This window comes from Lathyrus oleraceus, chromosome 3, assembly GCF_024323335.1.
Source record: "Lathyrus oleraceus cultivar Zhongwan6 chromosome 3, CAAS_Psat_ZW6_1.0, whole genome shotgun sequence".
In the NCBI taxonomy this organism is placed as follows: domain Eukaryota; kingdom Viridiplantae; phylum Streptophyta; class Magnoliopsida; order Fabales; family Fabaceae; genus Lathyrus; species Lathyrus oleraceus.
Window position 1 is genome coordinate 22941901 of NC_066581.1, and position 15334 is coordinate 22957234.

At 34.2% G+C, this 15334-nt stretch overlaps 1 protein-coding gene across 1 annotated transcript; it reads right to left on the bottom strand.

Annotated features, from left to right (window-relative positions):
* Positions 1-199: 199 nt before the first annotated feature.
* LOC127132217 (myosin-11) lies at positions 200-12058 on the bottom strand. Its single transcript, XM_051061121.1, has 38 exons — positions 11756-12058; positions 11278-11406; positions 10477-10620; positions 10245-10390; positions 10006-10162; positions 9849-9907; positions 9352-9511; positions 9130-9279; positions 8893-9029; positions 8655-8801; positions 8422-8523; positions 8236-8293; positions 8050-8151; positions 7425-7462; positions 7111-7237; positions 6858-7028; positions 6563-6694; positions 6335-6444; positions 6167-6227; positions 5753-5930; positions 5367-5572; positions 5164-5283; positions 4586-4684; positions 4176-4397; positions 3703-3842; positions 3219-3330; positions 3089-3136; positions 2747-3001; positions 2497-2652; positions 2197-2403; positions 1949-2092; positions 1562-1632; positions 1374-1473; positions 1220-1276; positions 1074-1130; positions 916-996; positions 709-791; positions 200-530 (listed from the first exon to the last, which is right to left on the bottom strand). Exons 1-38 carry the CDS (start codon positions 11756-11758, stop codon positions 407-409), a joined length of 4593 nt encoding a protein of 1530 aa, XP_050917078.1. The 5' UTR covers positions 11759-12058; the 3' UTR covers positions 200-406.
* Positions 12059-15334: the final 3276 nt, after the last annotated feature.

The window sequence follows — 15334 nt, forward strand, 5'->3', positions numbered from 1 at the left end:
GTTTTTGGCCGACACAAGTTGTGTTCATTGCTGTATATTTTGCAAAAATTCCTAGGTACAAAATCTTGTATCCTAAGCAAAACAAGGTGCCTAGAGGGAGAAACTCAAATGAAAAGATGGTAACAATTACATGGAGAAAGGCAATCTGTTTTACTTTTTACTCCCGTCTAAAAGGCTAGTTTCTGCACCGTAAAATCTGCACTATGCCATCTCTTTTCAAGCTATTGAGAAATAAAATTTATGTTAAATACAATCTTCTTTCTGATGTAAAACAAAAACATGTAACTGAATGTGAGCTGAGCTGATATCTGGACAAAGGTAAGAATAATAACATGAAACTGAATGTGAGCTGAGCTGATATCTGGACAAAGGTAAGTACAGTGGATCAAATCCACAACGAAAGCTGTCAGTCTGGGCGTGGCAACAAGAAACTAAAGCCAGAGTTCTCACGAATTAATGGTGGGGGCTCTATATCAGATATATCTATCTGTTCCTTTGACTTTGATATGTCATCAACAGAAAACGGAATACTGCAAATGAAAAGTCAAATATACATTCAGTTCTTAACAACTCGTAGCATGTGTAACAAAGAGGAAAGAATAAATTTAATGTGAAGCATGTGTAACAAAGAGGAAATAATTACTTTAATGTGAGTTTATAAAACAAGGATAACCTAAGCAACTAGTATTTACATGGATGAAGGCTTACCTTGAATCATCATCCAACAGGAAAGAATTACTAACTGCATTATTTGAATCCTCAGTCATCAACACTCGCATATTGGATATTACCTAGATGAAAACATTGATATGTCAAAGCTCAACATATATTTTTTCAATATGAAGCTATCCTACTGCTTTCTGGCATAGATGGCTTTAAACGTAGTTTGAGTAATGGTTTACTTTGAAAACTTACATCAGGGGACACACTATGTGTGCCGTACTTGTCATCCCAGTACATGGTACTAATTCGATATAGCTGCTGTATACTGAGGACCTGTGAACAAGGAACTGACACTGGTAGGTATTTGGAAAAGTAAAAGCAAGAAAAGAAGTAAGATTGCTTTCACTTACTGGACACAGGTCATGACTTATTTCATCCAACGTTTTCTTTGGTTTTTGATGTATGACCTAAATTAAATGAAGGAAATATCAGTTTAATAGTTTACTCTGTCCATTTGAATAAGTACCATGCAGATTGCAGATAGATAGATAGATACCAGAAATCCAATAGCTTGCCTAATATGTTTGAGCTCATCCCAGGCTGGACCTGCATACTGCAATTTTTTTTTGCCGGGAGCGGGGTGTTAGTATGTATATGTATTTATACATAATTGAAAGATCTGCAAAATTAATAGTAGTGTAGTATTGCACCTCATCTGTTGCCTTGTAACACCAATGCTCCAATTCAGCCAAACCAGCTTTCACATATTCTCCATTACTAAATGAGCAACACTCCCGTCTTAAGAGAAGACTATAAGAAAAATGAAAATGTAAGATGGTAAATTTGATTCGCAGAACAGAAAACAATCCCAAAATATGGAAAGTGGGATAAAGCAAACCTATTAAAGAGTTGGACATTGATGAAAGAAAAAATTTGAGTGAACACCTTGCGAACCAAAAATGGGGGGACCTGTCAAAATGAAGCAGAATGGGACTAATTAAAAACATATATTTAACTCAACCAACATGAAGTAAATGCAAACATAACAAGTTACCAAAGAAAAATGCAAATAAAATAATGAAAGATAAAACATATAAACCTCTCTACGGTATAACAAAATTATGCAAACTTCCCTTCTTGCTCTCAAATTTACACAGGCCTCCTTGTTTTAATGATCAAAATAGATCACCTTTATTCATATTTGAAATTAAAAAGGGGCAAAAGTAGTTATAAGAAAGCACTAAAAAGTGAGAGAATTCATGCAGAAACAGAAGGTTCCACTAACGTTATTTTCTTTCAAAGTATTTAAGAAGTTCCCAAGGCTCTTGACTATCCCCTGCCAGTGAGCAATCAAGGCTTTTTGCGCTTCAGTGTTTGCAACTGAACGTGATGATCCCTTAACCAAGCTCGCTCTGGATGTTCTTGGTGCCTATCTCATTATATTCAAACAGTTACATGTTAAATCATTGAATTTGAAAGGCAACGTAAGCTTTACAAATTTATGAAACCATTCAAACGAAGAAATTGTTGTACCTGGATGCACAATCCAAGCAAGGGAGAAATTTCTTTCTTCAAGTTATCACGAATCATTCCATAGATCTTTTCCACATAAGCTGTCAGCTGCTGTTTGAAAAGCAGAGCTGGGTACTTGGCCTCAACCTGTCTTAATGTATCTACTCCTCCACTATTGCTACCATTGATCAAAGAAAGATTGACTCCTGCTGGAGCTCCACGGAAACTCTGTAACAAGGATGAATGAAAGACTATACTTGCCTGAAGAAGGAAAATTTCTCAATAGGAATTAATCCGTTTCAAGTTAGAAGTTATATTTACTTGAGTCATTCTCCCAAACAGGGTTGCTGAAGAAGAACGGCGGCGCTGAGGGGCCATTCCAGCAGCACCACTCGCCTTAAGTGTGCGCTGGAGCAACAAGAGAAGTGTAGAAGCATTGGATAACCAATAAGCCAAGACATTGTTGTTTTCCTGGGTCTGAAGTCCAAAAGAAAATTAGTGAAAATAAATTTGTTAAGAAAAGTGTGTGAGAAGCAAAAAGAACTATCGCATGAAAGTTGAGCATTTAAACCTCAATTGCATGGCCTATAGTTTGAATTATACGATCAAACACGCTGGTACGCTCAACTTCAAATGATCTCCAGTGCAAGAGGCACTTGTATATGATACAGGCAGCAATTGGTCTATTCCCAGCAAAGCCTAGATGTTGTGCAATACATCTAATGAGCAACTCTTGATTCTCTTGTTGTTTTTCATTCAGTGACTTCTGTGGTTTATCCTCCACCTCAGCGGATTCCCTCTGGTTCATTGATGAGCTATGCATATCCTGAAAAGTTTTTCAAGTGAAAAAAAAGTCAAGTCCCCATAAACATATCCAATACAAGTAACCATAATTTAAAATAATTTTTGTTACCAAATGTGGCGGCTTTGCATCCGCTCCAATATGTCCACTGTCAACTCTCTATCAATGGAGATAAGAAAATCTTATAAACCATCTTTAACATTCATATTATCATGTATATAACATTTACTACAAGGAGTACCTGAATAATTGATCTGGAGCGTCCTGAGAGGAACTTATTAGGTGCCATGGAAACAGCTTGTTGACGTAGAACTTGATTCTCTGATTCTAAATTACTAATCTTCTCTTCTAGCCTAATCATCGGAATGCAAAATTTTGGTCATACACCTCACCGAATTAAGGGTAGATATGAGTGATATGATATTAATTTTTAACTAGAAAATTAGATATAAATTCAATAATTGTGGCCGTCGTCATCATTGCTACTTAGTGAAGGAGAGAAATAAAGAAAAATAATGTCTGATCAGTTAGCCAATAGCATTATCATACTTCTCATGAGTACGCAAATATCTGGAGCAAGATTTTAGGTACTCACGAAGTTTGAAAGATTCCAAATCATGAATCAGTTACACATACATTCCAATCCATCATCTTAAGTTTTGATCGGCATTGGTCAGCACGGGATAAAAGAAACAGCAGGGTTGTGGCTCATTTTTAAATATTACCTGGTCAGTGATTCTTGGAGCTGACGACCCTTCTTTTCTGTGTCTTCTAATTTTTGACCCCTTTCTTCACTTAAAGCTTGGGCTTCATTATATTTCCTTTCAAAATCATCACCTTTCTGTTTCTCCGCCTCTAGTGAGGTCTGTAAGAAGATAAAGCCAAGGCAATATCATATAGACAAGATGACCACTATACACCTCAAAAGAACTTGAGTGTACCACTAAATACTTGAAAAAAATATCACACTACTCAGTGAGTTTGTGCTAAACCAATAAAAGATATATGCTTAAACATTTAATCATTTTATAATCCCTTTGTACTGTAGTCTGTCTGATAAATTTTCTATCATGCCTTTTCCTAACAACTTAAGCTTCTAGGATGATTGATTATTGACATTAGCTGTGCTGTTTTCAATTTTTCATTCATTGTGAATATCTTGACATAACTGTCTAGTATTAATTCTAAGCTTTCTTACCTTTAAACTCTCAACTTCTGCTGTTAGTGATTCAACCTTCTGTGTGTCTTCAACAATAACCTGCGTCTCTTTAATAACAGGAGGTGCTTCTTCAATAGATTTCTTTGCATTCTCGCGCTCCTTTACAAGCATGGCATTGGTTTCATCAGATTTGCTCTGCAGATCTTGCAGGGAATTCTGCAGCTTCGCTATCTCTTGTGCTTTGGATTCTTCTAGATTGGTCTGCAGAATTCCATATAGTTTCTTTAGAGCTTAAATAAAGGATACCTGGTCACTTGCATAGATTGATCTTTTATTCTGCCTTCTTTTTTATTCTCCACTTGTGCAATTTTACAAAACTCATGATTGTGAAAAATATCAGACGAATAACATCCTCCATATTTTATCTGACCGCAAAACATATATCTCACCCTTAAACTTTTTTCTAGTTGGAGGCGCCATGTGAGTTCCTCCACTCGTTTTTCAAGCTTATCCTTTGCTTCTTTAAGAGCACCAGTTTCTCTTGAAGCCTGTAGCACATGGAAACATATATCAACTGAGAGTTGAGAGAACAAGAAACGCAAAAATCAGGAACAAGAAAAAGTGAGGCCAGTGCTGCTTAAATATTAAACAATGAGTCGTATAGGAGCAGCTTAATTGGTACAATTTGATTATCCATATAACCACCAAAAAGAATGAAAAAAAATTGTGCGATGACTTTCAGTTCAAGTTCCTGTGATTAGGATATGATTTTTTGTTGTTTGCATAGAAGATTTATTGTGCATCTACCTAACATGTTTTACATTATAGCAACTAGAAAATAAAGACAGAAAATAAAGCTTTTGGATCCAATTGTTGAAAAGTTAAATCCAATTTCAGATTAGTCAAATCCAATTTCAGATTAGTCAAATCCAATTATTGAAAAGTTAAATCCAATTTCATATTAGCCATTAGAGGATGACTTTTATTTTCTTCTGTTGTTTTTCCTTTGGCTGGATGCATTGCTTACCATTTTCAGGCTCCTAAGTTCTTTTCTGGCTACACGCCCCCTCCATCGGCATTGTGTCACAATTGAACCTTTCTTCAGCCTCTTAAAATATGAGAAAGCCCTATGGCACCGCCAGCGAGCCTGAAATATTTTAGAGAAAATTTAAATATTGAATACTTATGTCCTTGGCCAACAGTCCTAATTCTACAAGAGTCAACTATAACCTGAATAATGGTGGCAGCTTTAGTCTTTTTCTTATAAGTGAAGTCCTTACGGGCAGCGATTGCCCTCAAAGCCGTTTGCAAAGTAAGCACTGATGCATGGAGTTTACTGTAGGCTTTCCTTGATTCATATCTGCGTACGTGCTTCTGAATTTTCACAGCAGCATCCTCCCTTCTCATGTTCTGATAAAGTTTGCATGCAAGTCTTCCTATAGAACATATTATGCGTGTGAAATTGAAAAATATGTAAAAAGAAAGGAGACTGATCAAGCAGCGAGATTTCCTACAGAACTGAGAGACCTAATTTTATTTAAGGAGTTCATACAATATTGCACCTATCCAAACATATGATTTAGGCTATTTCGTTTATCATTTTTAAAATACTTCACCTCTCCACAGAGACTGCACGTATATGGTTTTCTTTCGTAATGCAAGATAATGTCTCCGAGCCTGATAGGTTCGTACACGCCGTTGGATAGTTTTTGCAGCTATACTTAGAACTTGAGCTCTCCGAGCATCTAGTTCAGCCATCTGACCTGCTCTTAGAAATACCTTTGTTTTTCCAATCTACAAAATGGACAGCCAATCAAACGATTTTGGTCATGAATGTTAGTGAAGCATAATATATACATATATGCATGTTAAATGATCATAAAATATCCTTACTAGCATAAAATTTTGAAGGCAAATAAAAGCTATATTAATGATGTAAAATCCATGAATTATGGTTGTTGTTGTTGTTGTTAACGCTAAGATTTCAAGATACTTAAACAAGAACACGAGCAAATAATTATTTGAAGTACCTGATATCCTTTAAGCCCCATCTTTTCTAGAATCTTATGACAAACAGACTTCTCATCATTTCTGCCCAAAGGTGAAACAATATAGCAGATCAGTTGGGTGGAAAATGTTTGAGAACATAAAGCCAAAACTTTCTCCATGGCTTCAAAAGTGAATAAAAGAGTTCTTACTGTGCTTCTGTGACCTCTGGAGCAAGGATGGAAAATCGATTTATAAACTCAAAGAAAGCACGACGAGTTGGGTACCCAGCACAACTAATCCTGATCGCCTCTAAAACACCCTGTATGATAAAGCATTAAAGACAACTGAGAAAAGGCTGAAAACATGGAGACTGTGGTCATACTTTTGTATATGCTATCATCCTAAGAATGGAAGGAGGATCATCAAAGTATACTCACACCACAGCGAAGTTGTTGCATAATATTGACATTCTCAAAAACTGCTGGCTTGAGGAGGTTGTTTGGTTTCACGCATCTAACATAATGAGGCTCCGTTGAGTTTAATGTCTCCATTAGTTGCTGTAGTTGCAGCTGCACAATTCAGTATATGAAAACATGGTTTGTTAGCTTCACGATAGTATGGGTACAGTCTAGTTTTGTAAGCTATGACACGGGTACATGTTGAAGCAAGAAGTTCATTGTTACTTGTGACAGTCCACATGCTTAAAAGTAAAGATTAGAAAAAGAATGATACCTTAAAACGAGAACCAATAGAAGAAAACTTAGAAGATTTTGATGTCTCATCTGGAAGTTGAGGAAAAAGGCCCGCTACAAAAGGACATTTGGAAGAACCCAATAAATCTTGATGTTCAGGAACCACATAATCCTTGTTTTTATCTAAAAATTGGTCAGACTGGTACTGCACCTGCACATTTACGACAGTAGAAATGGATAGGCCTAAGATGTCTCATTTTTGCTGAAGCTGATGCTATGAGAATAAGTCATACCTCGCCTGCATAATGTGCAATAGTGAAATCTGTTCGAGACAATTTTGGTTTAATAAAGCGCTTGTGACTCTTAAATGTTTGATAAAGCTTGTTTGAAAATGTTTCATGTGTTGACTTTGGAAACATGCTGAAAGACAAGAGGGGGAAAAGTTAGAATGAACTGGTAAATTTGATATGATGCGTAACAAGGAGATTAAGATTTCAAAGAATGCAAAAACAGGATCATATAGCCAAAATAAGAAAGCGAAACATCATCTAGCAAGCTATGAATTTTCATTCTCTGAATGAATAAATTAATGGGAACAATATTTTACCAAGCTTCATCTAGGAGAGCAACAATTCCTCCAGGTTTCTGCAAAAGGAAAAACCAATGTGTAAGACTAGTAAGGAAAGTAGAGGAGGACAAAGTTAAGGGAAAGGAAGAAAACAGATGGTGTTTTGGCAGACTGAAAAAATTGACGAAGTTACAACCTAGGAAAAGATCACTCAATAACAGTAGTTCCTTAATTTTGAACTTTTGTTTGTCTGAAACCCAGAGATGAAAGATTTGTGTAATACACTCAACAGGGATCTCGTGGTTCAGTTCAAAAGAAGCAACTATAGAACCACTTAACCGTGTTTGTTTTCACCTTCACCCCTATCCCTTGTCCTGCTTCTCTTCCTTCTGTGCAGTTGTTTTATAATATTTTAGTTGATTTTTTTCAAATTGAACTAATAAATTTTCCATTATTTATAGTCACATAAGATAAAATGTGGGATGGTATTTAAACAATAAGATAGTTATATAAAGCATCGACATTTAAATCATCAATAAGCATACTAGAATTAACAATTCGTTTAATTAAGTTTCGGAACATCTAAATTGACTGCTTTTAAACTCAAATTGAACTATTAAAATCCTCAAGCCCTTAAGGAAAGTGACAAAACGAGAAAGAAAACCTTTTCAATAAGGTCCAAAACATCTTGGTTGTCAACAAATTCAATGTAGCTCCAATCGATCTGTTCCTTCGTATATTCTTCTTGTTCCATTTTAAACACGTGCTGAAAGTCACCATGAAAAACATATTAGACAGGAAAATAATGGTCATAACAAACTGTAACTTCTTATCTGGCCTGAGATTTTGCCTGATTGAAATGCTGCTGCAACTTCTCGTTTGTAAAATTAATGCAGAACTGTTCAAAACTGCAGACAATGAAAACTGAAAAATAAGTTGCAATGGATTGAAAACGAGACAGTGCTGCTTTCACATCTCTAGTAATGCAAGCTTGTGGTATCAAGAGGCGTGCTTCATCTTCTAAACTACATGTTACCTGTTAGATTTAAAGCTTTCGAAACCATAAATATCAAGGACCCCGATCAAAGATTTAGAAGTTGCATCTTGTCCAATTGAATTGTTAATCTTGTCCACCAACCTGTTGACCACCATATTAGTGCACCGGGGATCAAAACGAGAACTCTAGATCCTCGCCTTATGTATTTTTGGATCGAACTAGAATTATGAAGGACAGAAAATATGGATTTGTTTCCATTTTCAGTATCTTACCAGTCAAAAAGCCTAGAATAAATTGTTTTTGCGAAGCCATCTCTGCTGACTGCTGCACTTTGGGGATCAAGGCTCCGTTTTATAATTTCCTCAGGGGTAACCATGACACGCTTACATAATGCATCTTCCAAGCCATCTACATCACACCTGTAACATACAAAATCCAATAATGACAATTATCTAAGAGGCAGTAGGAAGTCATATGGGCATTGAAGTAATAATACACTTTGATCCATACATGAGGAGCTCAGCAGTTGTTTTTAAGTGAAATTTGGATTTATCATCTTTTGGAACCGATGAATCAACTTCCTTTCCTTTGGCAAAATCAATATTACCAATATGAAGAATTGCAGCAACAACTCTGAAAATTGCTTCCTGACAAAAGAGACATCAGAAGAAAGTAAAGAGGTAAGAATCTAATAAATCTGCATTATAACACGGAAAAATGTGAATCCACACTCGTGAAAAGAAAAACCTGCTCTTTTTGACTTATTCCAACAATATCCATAGCTCTCCTGGTGGCAAGATACTCACGAGAATCACTTATATCAGCCAGTTCAAAGCACTTTGACTGATTAAGGTAATGAAATGTTTTAGGATGTCCTAATTTGTATTTCTCAATTTCCTATTAACATAAATTGTAATGAGTTCACATAATTAAAAGAATAAATAAAAAGTAGATTGTGCAGAGTGTAACCTCCTGTGGTGCAGCACAAAGAAGATAAAAGCAGTGGTAGTTGCGTTCCGGATCATTAACTTGGCAAACCCGAGATCTTTCAAGAAGGTACGTACGAATAGCTGCGCCTGAGATTCTTCCACTCTTATCAAATTGGATCTCAACAAACTTACCAAAACGACTGCACCATAAAGCCAAGAAGATTTTTTTAACTAATTTTTTGGTAAGAGAATGAAGGTTTAGTAGGCTTCATCTAGTTGTCAAAATTGATTTCTAGCAATCAATTTAATGATTGTTACATTTAATATTGGCATTATGATAGAGAATTGGGGGATGCAATTAGACAAATTGGACACAAATTTAATTTATATATCGAACTATCAGGGAGAATGAAACACAATGAACCACTTTTGCCCATATATAACAAAGACTCACATCAGTTAATTTATATATATATCAGTTTATCATAGAGAAATAAACAATAGATTATTTACTGCTGACATGTAAGGAAGACTTGCCTGGAATTGTTATTCCTGACAGTTTTGGCATTTCCAAATGCTTCCAAAACTGGATTTGACTGCACTCAAATCAATCAATACAAAAGTCTCAAATGAGTGGAAGTTCAAGAAGGAAATATGAAATTTTGCTGTAGGGGAAGAAAGATATAAATCATACTTCAAGAACTTGTTGTTCGACTGTTCGTCCTTCAGTGGCTGCCCTACCACCTAAGAAAGCAAGATATTGCATAAGCATTTTCGTAGTTTCAGTTTTACCAGCTCCACTTTCCCCACTGACCAGAATTGAATTGCTTTTCTTTTCATTAATCATTGCTCTGGTATTAATTCAATCATCAAGTTAAAATTTGTTTCAATGATATAAATGGAATTTGGACTATGGGAAAAAAATTAGAATACCTATATGCAACATCCGCAATCGCAAATACATGAGGGCTTAACTCTCCAAATGGCGCTCCCTTGTATTGTTGCATCATGTGTGCATCATAAAGATGCGGTAGTTTTTGGAATGGATTTATTGCAATCAATATGTTTCCAGTATAAGTCTGTCAAAGTAATTGAGATGGTTAACTGCTTTTAGGGCTGATAAAACAAGTTGCAACTTATCATAGTAAAGAGAATAGAGCCTTACATATATTTCATTTAATTCATATCTAATTTTTAAGTTCTCCAGGACTCCAGGCTCATGCAAATATGACAATTTAGTCATATCATCCACTCCCCCAGGCGGAGCTTCCATATCTTTGGGTAATATTTTTGATAACTTCGCAACAATCTAGATATATTCAAAATAGAAGCAAAAATATTCATAAGTCGCTTTTTCCTTCTATTACATTTTGCATCTTTTACGATAGGCAATAAAAAAATTCCAAAAGTATAAAGGAGTTTATTATTTCCTAACCAACATAACAGAATTACTAGTTGCAGTAATTCAATTAGTGCAAATTATAAAGAGGAAAACAATAAAAACAGAGATTTAGCTAATTTAGGTTGCAAGTCCAATGAAAGTTATACATTGATAATTTTCCTTAGATTCTAACAACACTTCGAAGCTCAAGCTGAAGCAATGAAGGTCAAGTAGGATGAAGAAAACGGCCCTTAAGAATCTCATAATTGTACTTCTTAGTGTTTCCCCCTCTTCTTTTTTCTTTCCGTCTAATTGACGTTCAGATACAACTACCGGCTACCGGTACGATAACATGATCGCTAAGTAGAGTTTAATTTAATCATTCCTATCATTAGTATATTCTCTTCTCATTCCATTAACTCGACTTACGGAAGAAATCAATATAAACTATTAGGCTATTCAGTACAGTTTAGTATTTATTCCAAGGTGTAATGAATAACTAAAATATTGATCACAAACCCAGTAATCTTATTAAAGTACTAGTAGTTAGCAAAATCTGAATATGAATGCAATTGTAGAACATACTTTCTTTCCATTGGAAGCTTCAATTTCTGCATCCTGTCCAGTAATTTTTGAAACCTGTCCATCAACCCAAGATACCTCTGGATCTTCCACCCAGACATGAGAACCTGCAATAATATTCACAGGAGTTCCCTGCACATGGAGATAACAAACCTTTTTTATCTATCTATGAAGCACGGACACCGAAAACACAACACCGATAGTCACACGTCGATTAAAAGTAATCACAAGTGTAAGTGATCAGTAAGAAAATAATTTGTAATAATACAAAAACCAAGGAGAAAATTAGCAAACAATTTTTTTTACATACATCATTTTGTTACATGCATGCATATCATGGAAATCAGAAAGTATGAATTAACTATAAACAACAATACGTGTTCAATTTTGTTGAATTGAATTAAATTGATGCAAGTTTCTAATGTTACGCAATTAATGAAGCATTACAGATTCATGAGATCGGGGAAAACGAAAGGGTTACCATTATAGAGCAGTGAAGGGGAAAGAAATGGCGGATTTGAGCATAGATAGAAACAGTAACGGAAAATGAAAAGTGCGATAGCGTGAAATGAGAAAGAAAAAAAGGAAAGAGAGAAGAAGAAGTGAAAGTGGATCGAGTGGAAGTGAAATGTAGATCGAGTGGTTCTTGGAAGAGACATTCTTCAACACGCCCTGTAAATTCGCAACCCTTGTTCTTTCTTCTTCTTCCCTTTGCTTTCGCGCCAACTAGTGGTTACTAATCACCTTTCTCTCTCTCTCTCTACAACCTTTCTGTTTAACTGAATTTCGGTATTCTCATTTCTTATAACCTTTTTTTAAAATATTTTATTATAGTAAAGTATATAGTATATATTTGCAAATGAATTATGACTAACAAATAAACTGTCATTTAATATTCTAAGTACATGCCTAAAATAGTGTTATTTTCGGTGAAAGAAATCTATACGGAGTTTTTATAAAATATATACAGTTTGTTATGATTATGTATTTATGATGCATGAACCCGCTTAAGACTTGTGAAGGATTGCGCTAAGATTGGCCAAAACATTCGAGTTAAAAAGACTTGGGAAACTCAAAGTAGCTTTCATTAATATGCTTTGTGCCTCGAACACCAAGTTAAATTCTATGTTTGGTTTTATTTTTAGAAGATTTAAAGTGACTATAGAGGCGTACGTAAGCATGAAAAAAAACACGTAATCGTGAATATTTATGGGTAAAATAATAAAATTAACAGATATTTTATTATATGTCAATTTATGAATACGGATGATACACATAATCATGTGTCTTTGTATTAGTTAATAATTATTAAAATTACTTAAATATTAATTTGTTGAATTTAAAATTATTATTACTATTATTATTATTATTTTGTTAAATATAAAATCATTATTATTAATATTATTTTGTTGAATATGAAACTATTATTATTATAATTATTTTGTCGGATCTAGTATACATATGTGACAAAAGAATGAATAAAACAATTGTGATTTTATTATTATTATTATTATTTTATTTTTTAAAATTTTGAATTTTTTAAAGAGGTTAAATCAATTTAGTTAATTATAATTTTTTATTTTTATTTTTATTATTTAAATAATAGTATTTATGAATATCCATAAATACTCACAAATATCTTAAAATTTATGGACACTTGTCTCATGGATACCCGTACGTGTATGAGACGGATACAGATATCATATTTATCTAACGAGATGGGCAATGAGAGGCTACTTCTCGTGTTCATGAATATCCATTGTCATTCTTAGATGTATAATTGATTTTGATATTAGACTTAAATAGTCTTTTGATCCTTCCGACAAATCATTGTTAGGTAAGTGTAATGGTAAGTATGATGTTTTTCCATTACAGACGTATGACCGTTGTGGTAAACTATGTAGCATGCTATATATCATAATTGTCAAAGTATACAACCATTGTGATATAAAGCGAAAGATCATGGGTTCGAAACCCAATGATTGTATAGTTTGTAATATTTTGCACTCTATCTATAACAATAGTTAGTATAAATAACTGTGATTAAATACTTTGTTTTTTTAATTTTATTTTATTTTTTCATATATTACAGGTTCAACTAACGCATTAAAAATAAACGCCCAACGTCTATGGATGTCGACTAAGTCTTCGGGAGAGAATGATGTTTTATCGTTAAACGTTTACATAAATAAGTGGAAAAAATTGAATATCACATGATTTGAATTATAATAGCAAATTAATATATTATTGAAAATATTTCATGACATTATATATACCGGATCTCACGAATCAACAATGCCGACAGAGATGATGTTGAACATGTGTTTCATTACATAATACGCACACTCGTATCCCTCTGCTTGTTTCTTAGTCTACAAATTTAAACACCTCATGAATATATAACCACACATTTCATGAATATATATATATATATAAGTGAATGTCACAATTAACCCACTTACATTGGACTCATAAAATGTGAGTTTTTTTTCTAGAGTTGTTTAACTGATAGTGTCTCTTCACAACCCTGTATATTAAAAATTATTTAGAAATATTACATGCTAAGATAATTACAAAGTCAAAGAAAATATTACTAAAAGTCTCGTAAACATAAAGTTGCCTAGTAATAATTTGTTTCATCATATGGTCAAGTTCATAGTGTAATGAACACAGTGTAGTTACCATATTCGTCCGAAGAGATATGATGATCAATTGATAATATTCTCTGAATGAGCAATACACACATATATAATTAGTATTTGGTAAAACATTAAAATTAACTATAACAGAGAAATCATAATTTTAAAATTACTCACTTATTGAGGAATGGTGGTAAGTAACATTCCCCCCGGACTATCTGTGATGTTAAGTATTCTTTAATGTTTTTTGAAGAATTATTTGTAAATCGTACTCTAACTGGATCCAACAATCCATAAGTATTCTATTTATATAATTTTATACAAACACGGTGAATGTACCTAAATGATTAAATAAAATACAAAAAACATGTAAGGAATTAGTTCTATACAAAATAATGGATGTATTATAATAGGATATACTTACGTGCATCAAAATTGTAGTAACCCTATGTTCAGCCACCATTTTCCAACGATCATATCCTTTATATCTTTAGGAATGATAAAGAATTCATTTAATCCTTCTATCTCTAAATCATGTTCTAGCGCAAGAGTAAACACCGCGTCTTTGGTGCACATAATGTAGCATAACATGTTGGAATATGATTCTTTAGAGGGAGTCAATAACTCGTTATGGATCTCTCTACCGGTGGGTGTAACACCCCGATAAAAATAAGATAATTATTTAATTTAAGTTAATAATATATTTATTAATTTAATTAAGTAATTGGGATTATTATTATTGGATTATTTTATTATAATTATTGGAAAATATAAAAGTTGGAATTTAGAAAAGGTCCCATTTGGTAAAAGGGTTATTTTCACGTGAAAAGGAAAGGAGACTGAAAAGTGGAAAAGGGCAAAGAGAGCCAGAGAACAAGGGTTGAAGAGAGGAAGGAAAGCTTGAAGCTCAGAGATTTGCCGGATTAACTCAGGTAAGGGGGGTTTATCATCGTTTAATGGGTATTATGGGATAATATGTAATGGGTAGTGATAAACCATTGATTTACCTCTGAATTGAATGATGCATGATGAAATTGTGAACCTTTGGATGAACGAAATTGGGTTATAAATGGAGGAAATTCGTGGGAATTAGATGTAATAATGTTAGGTTTTGTGAAATCGAATAGGGTATGAATTGTGTTAGAGGATATGAACGAATAATGTGTAAAATTGGACTGTGGAAGGTTGGATTGGATAGATCTCGTAGCAGAGAAAGCCATAGCAGATCTGGAAGTCTGGTATCTGGTCATACGCGTATGGCACTAGGCAATACGCGTATGAGATGGTCTGGTACGCGTATGGCACTAGGCAATACGCGTATGGATGAAGAAGATGATGTTTTGAACGTAGTTTGGTCTCTGTTGGTACGCGTATGGGGAAGTGATACGCGTAGCATACGCGTATGAGATGGTGTTACGCGT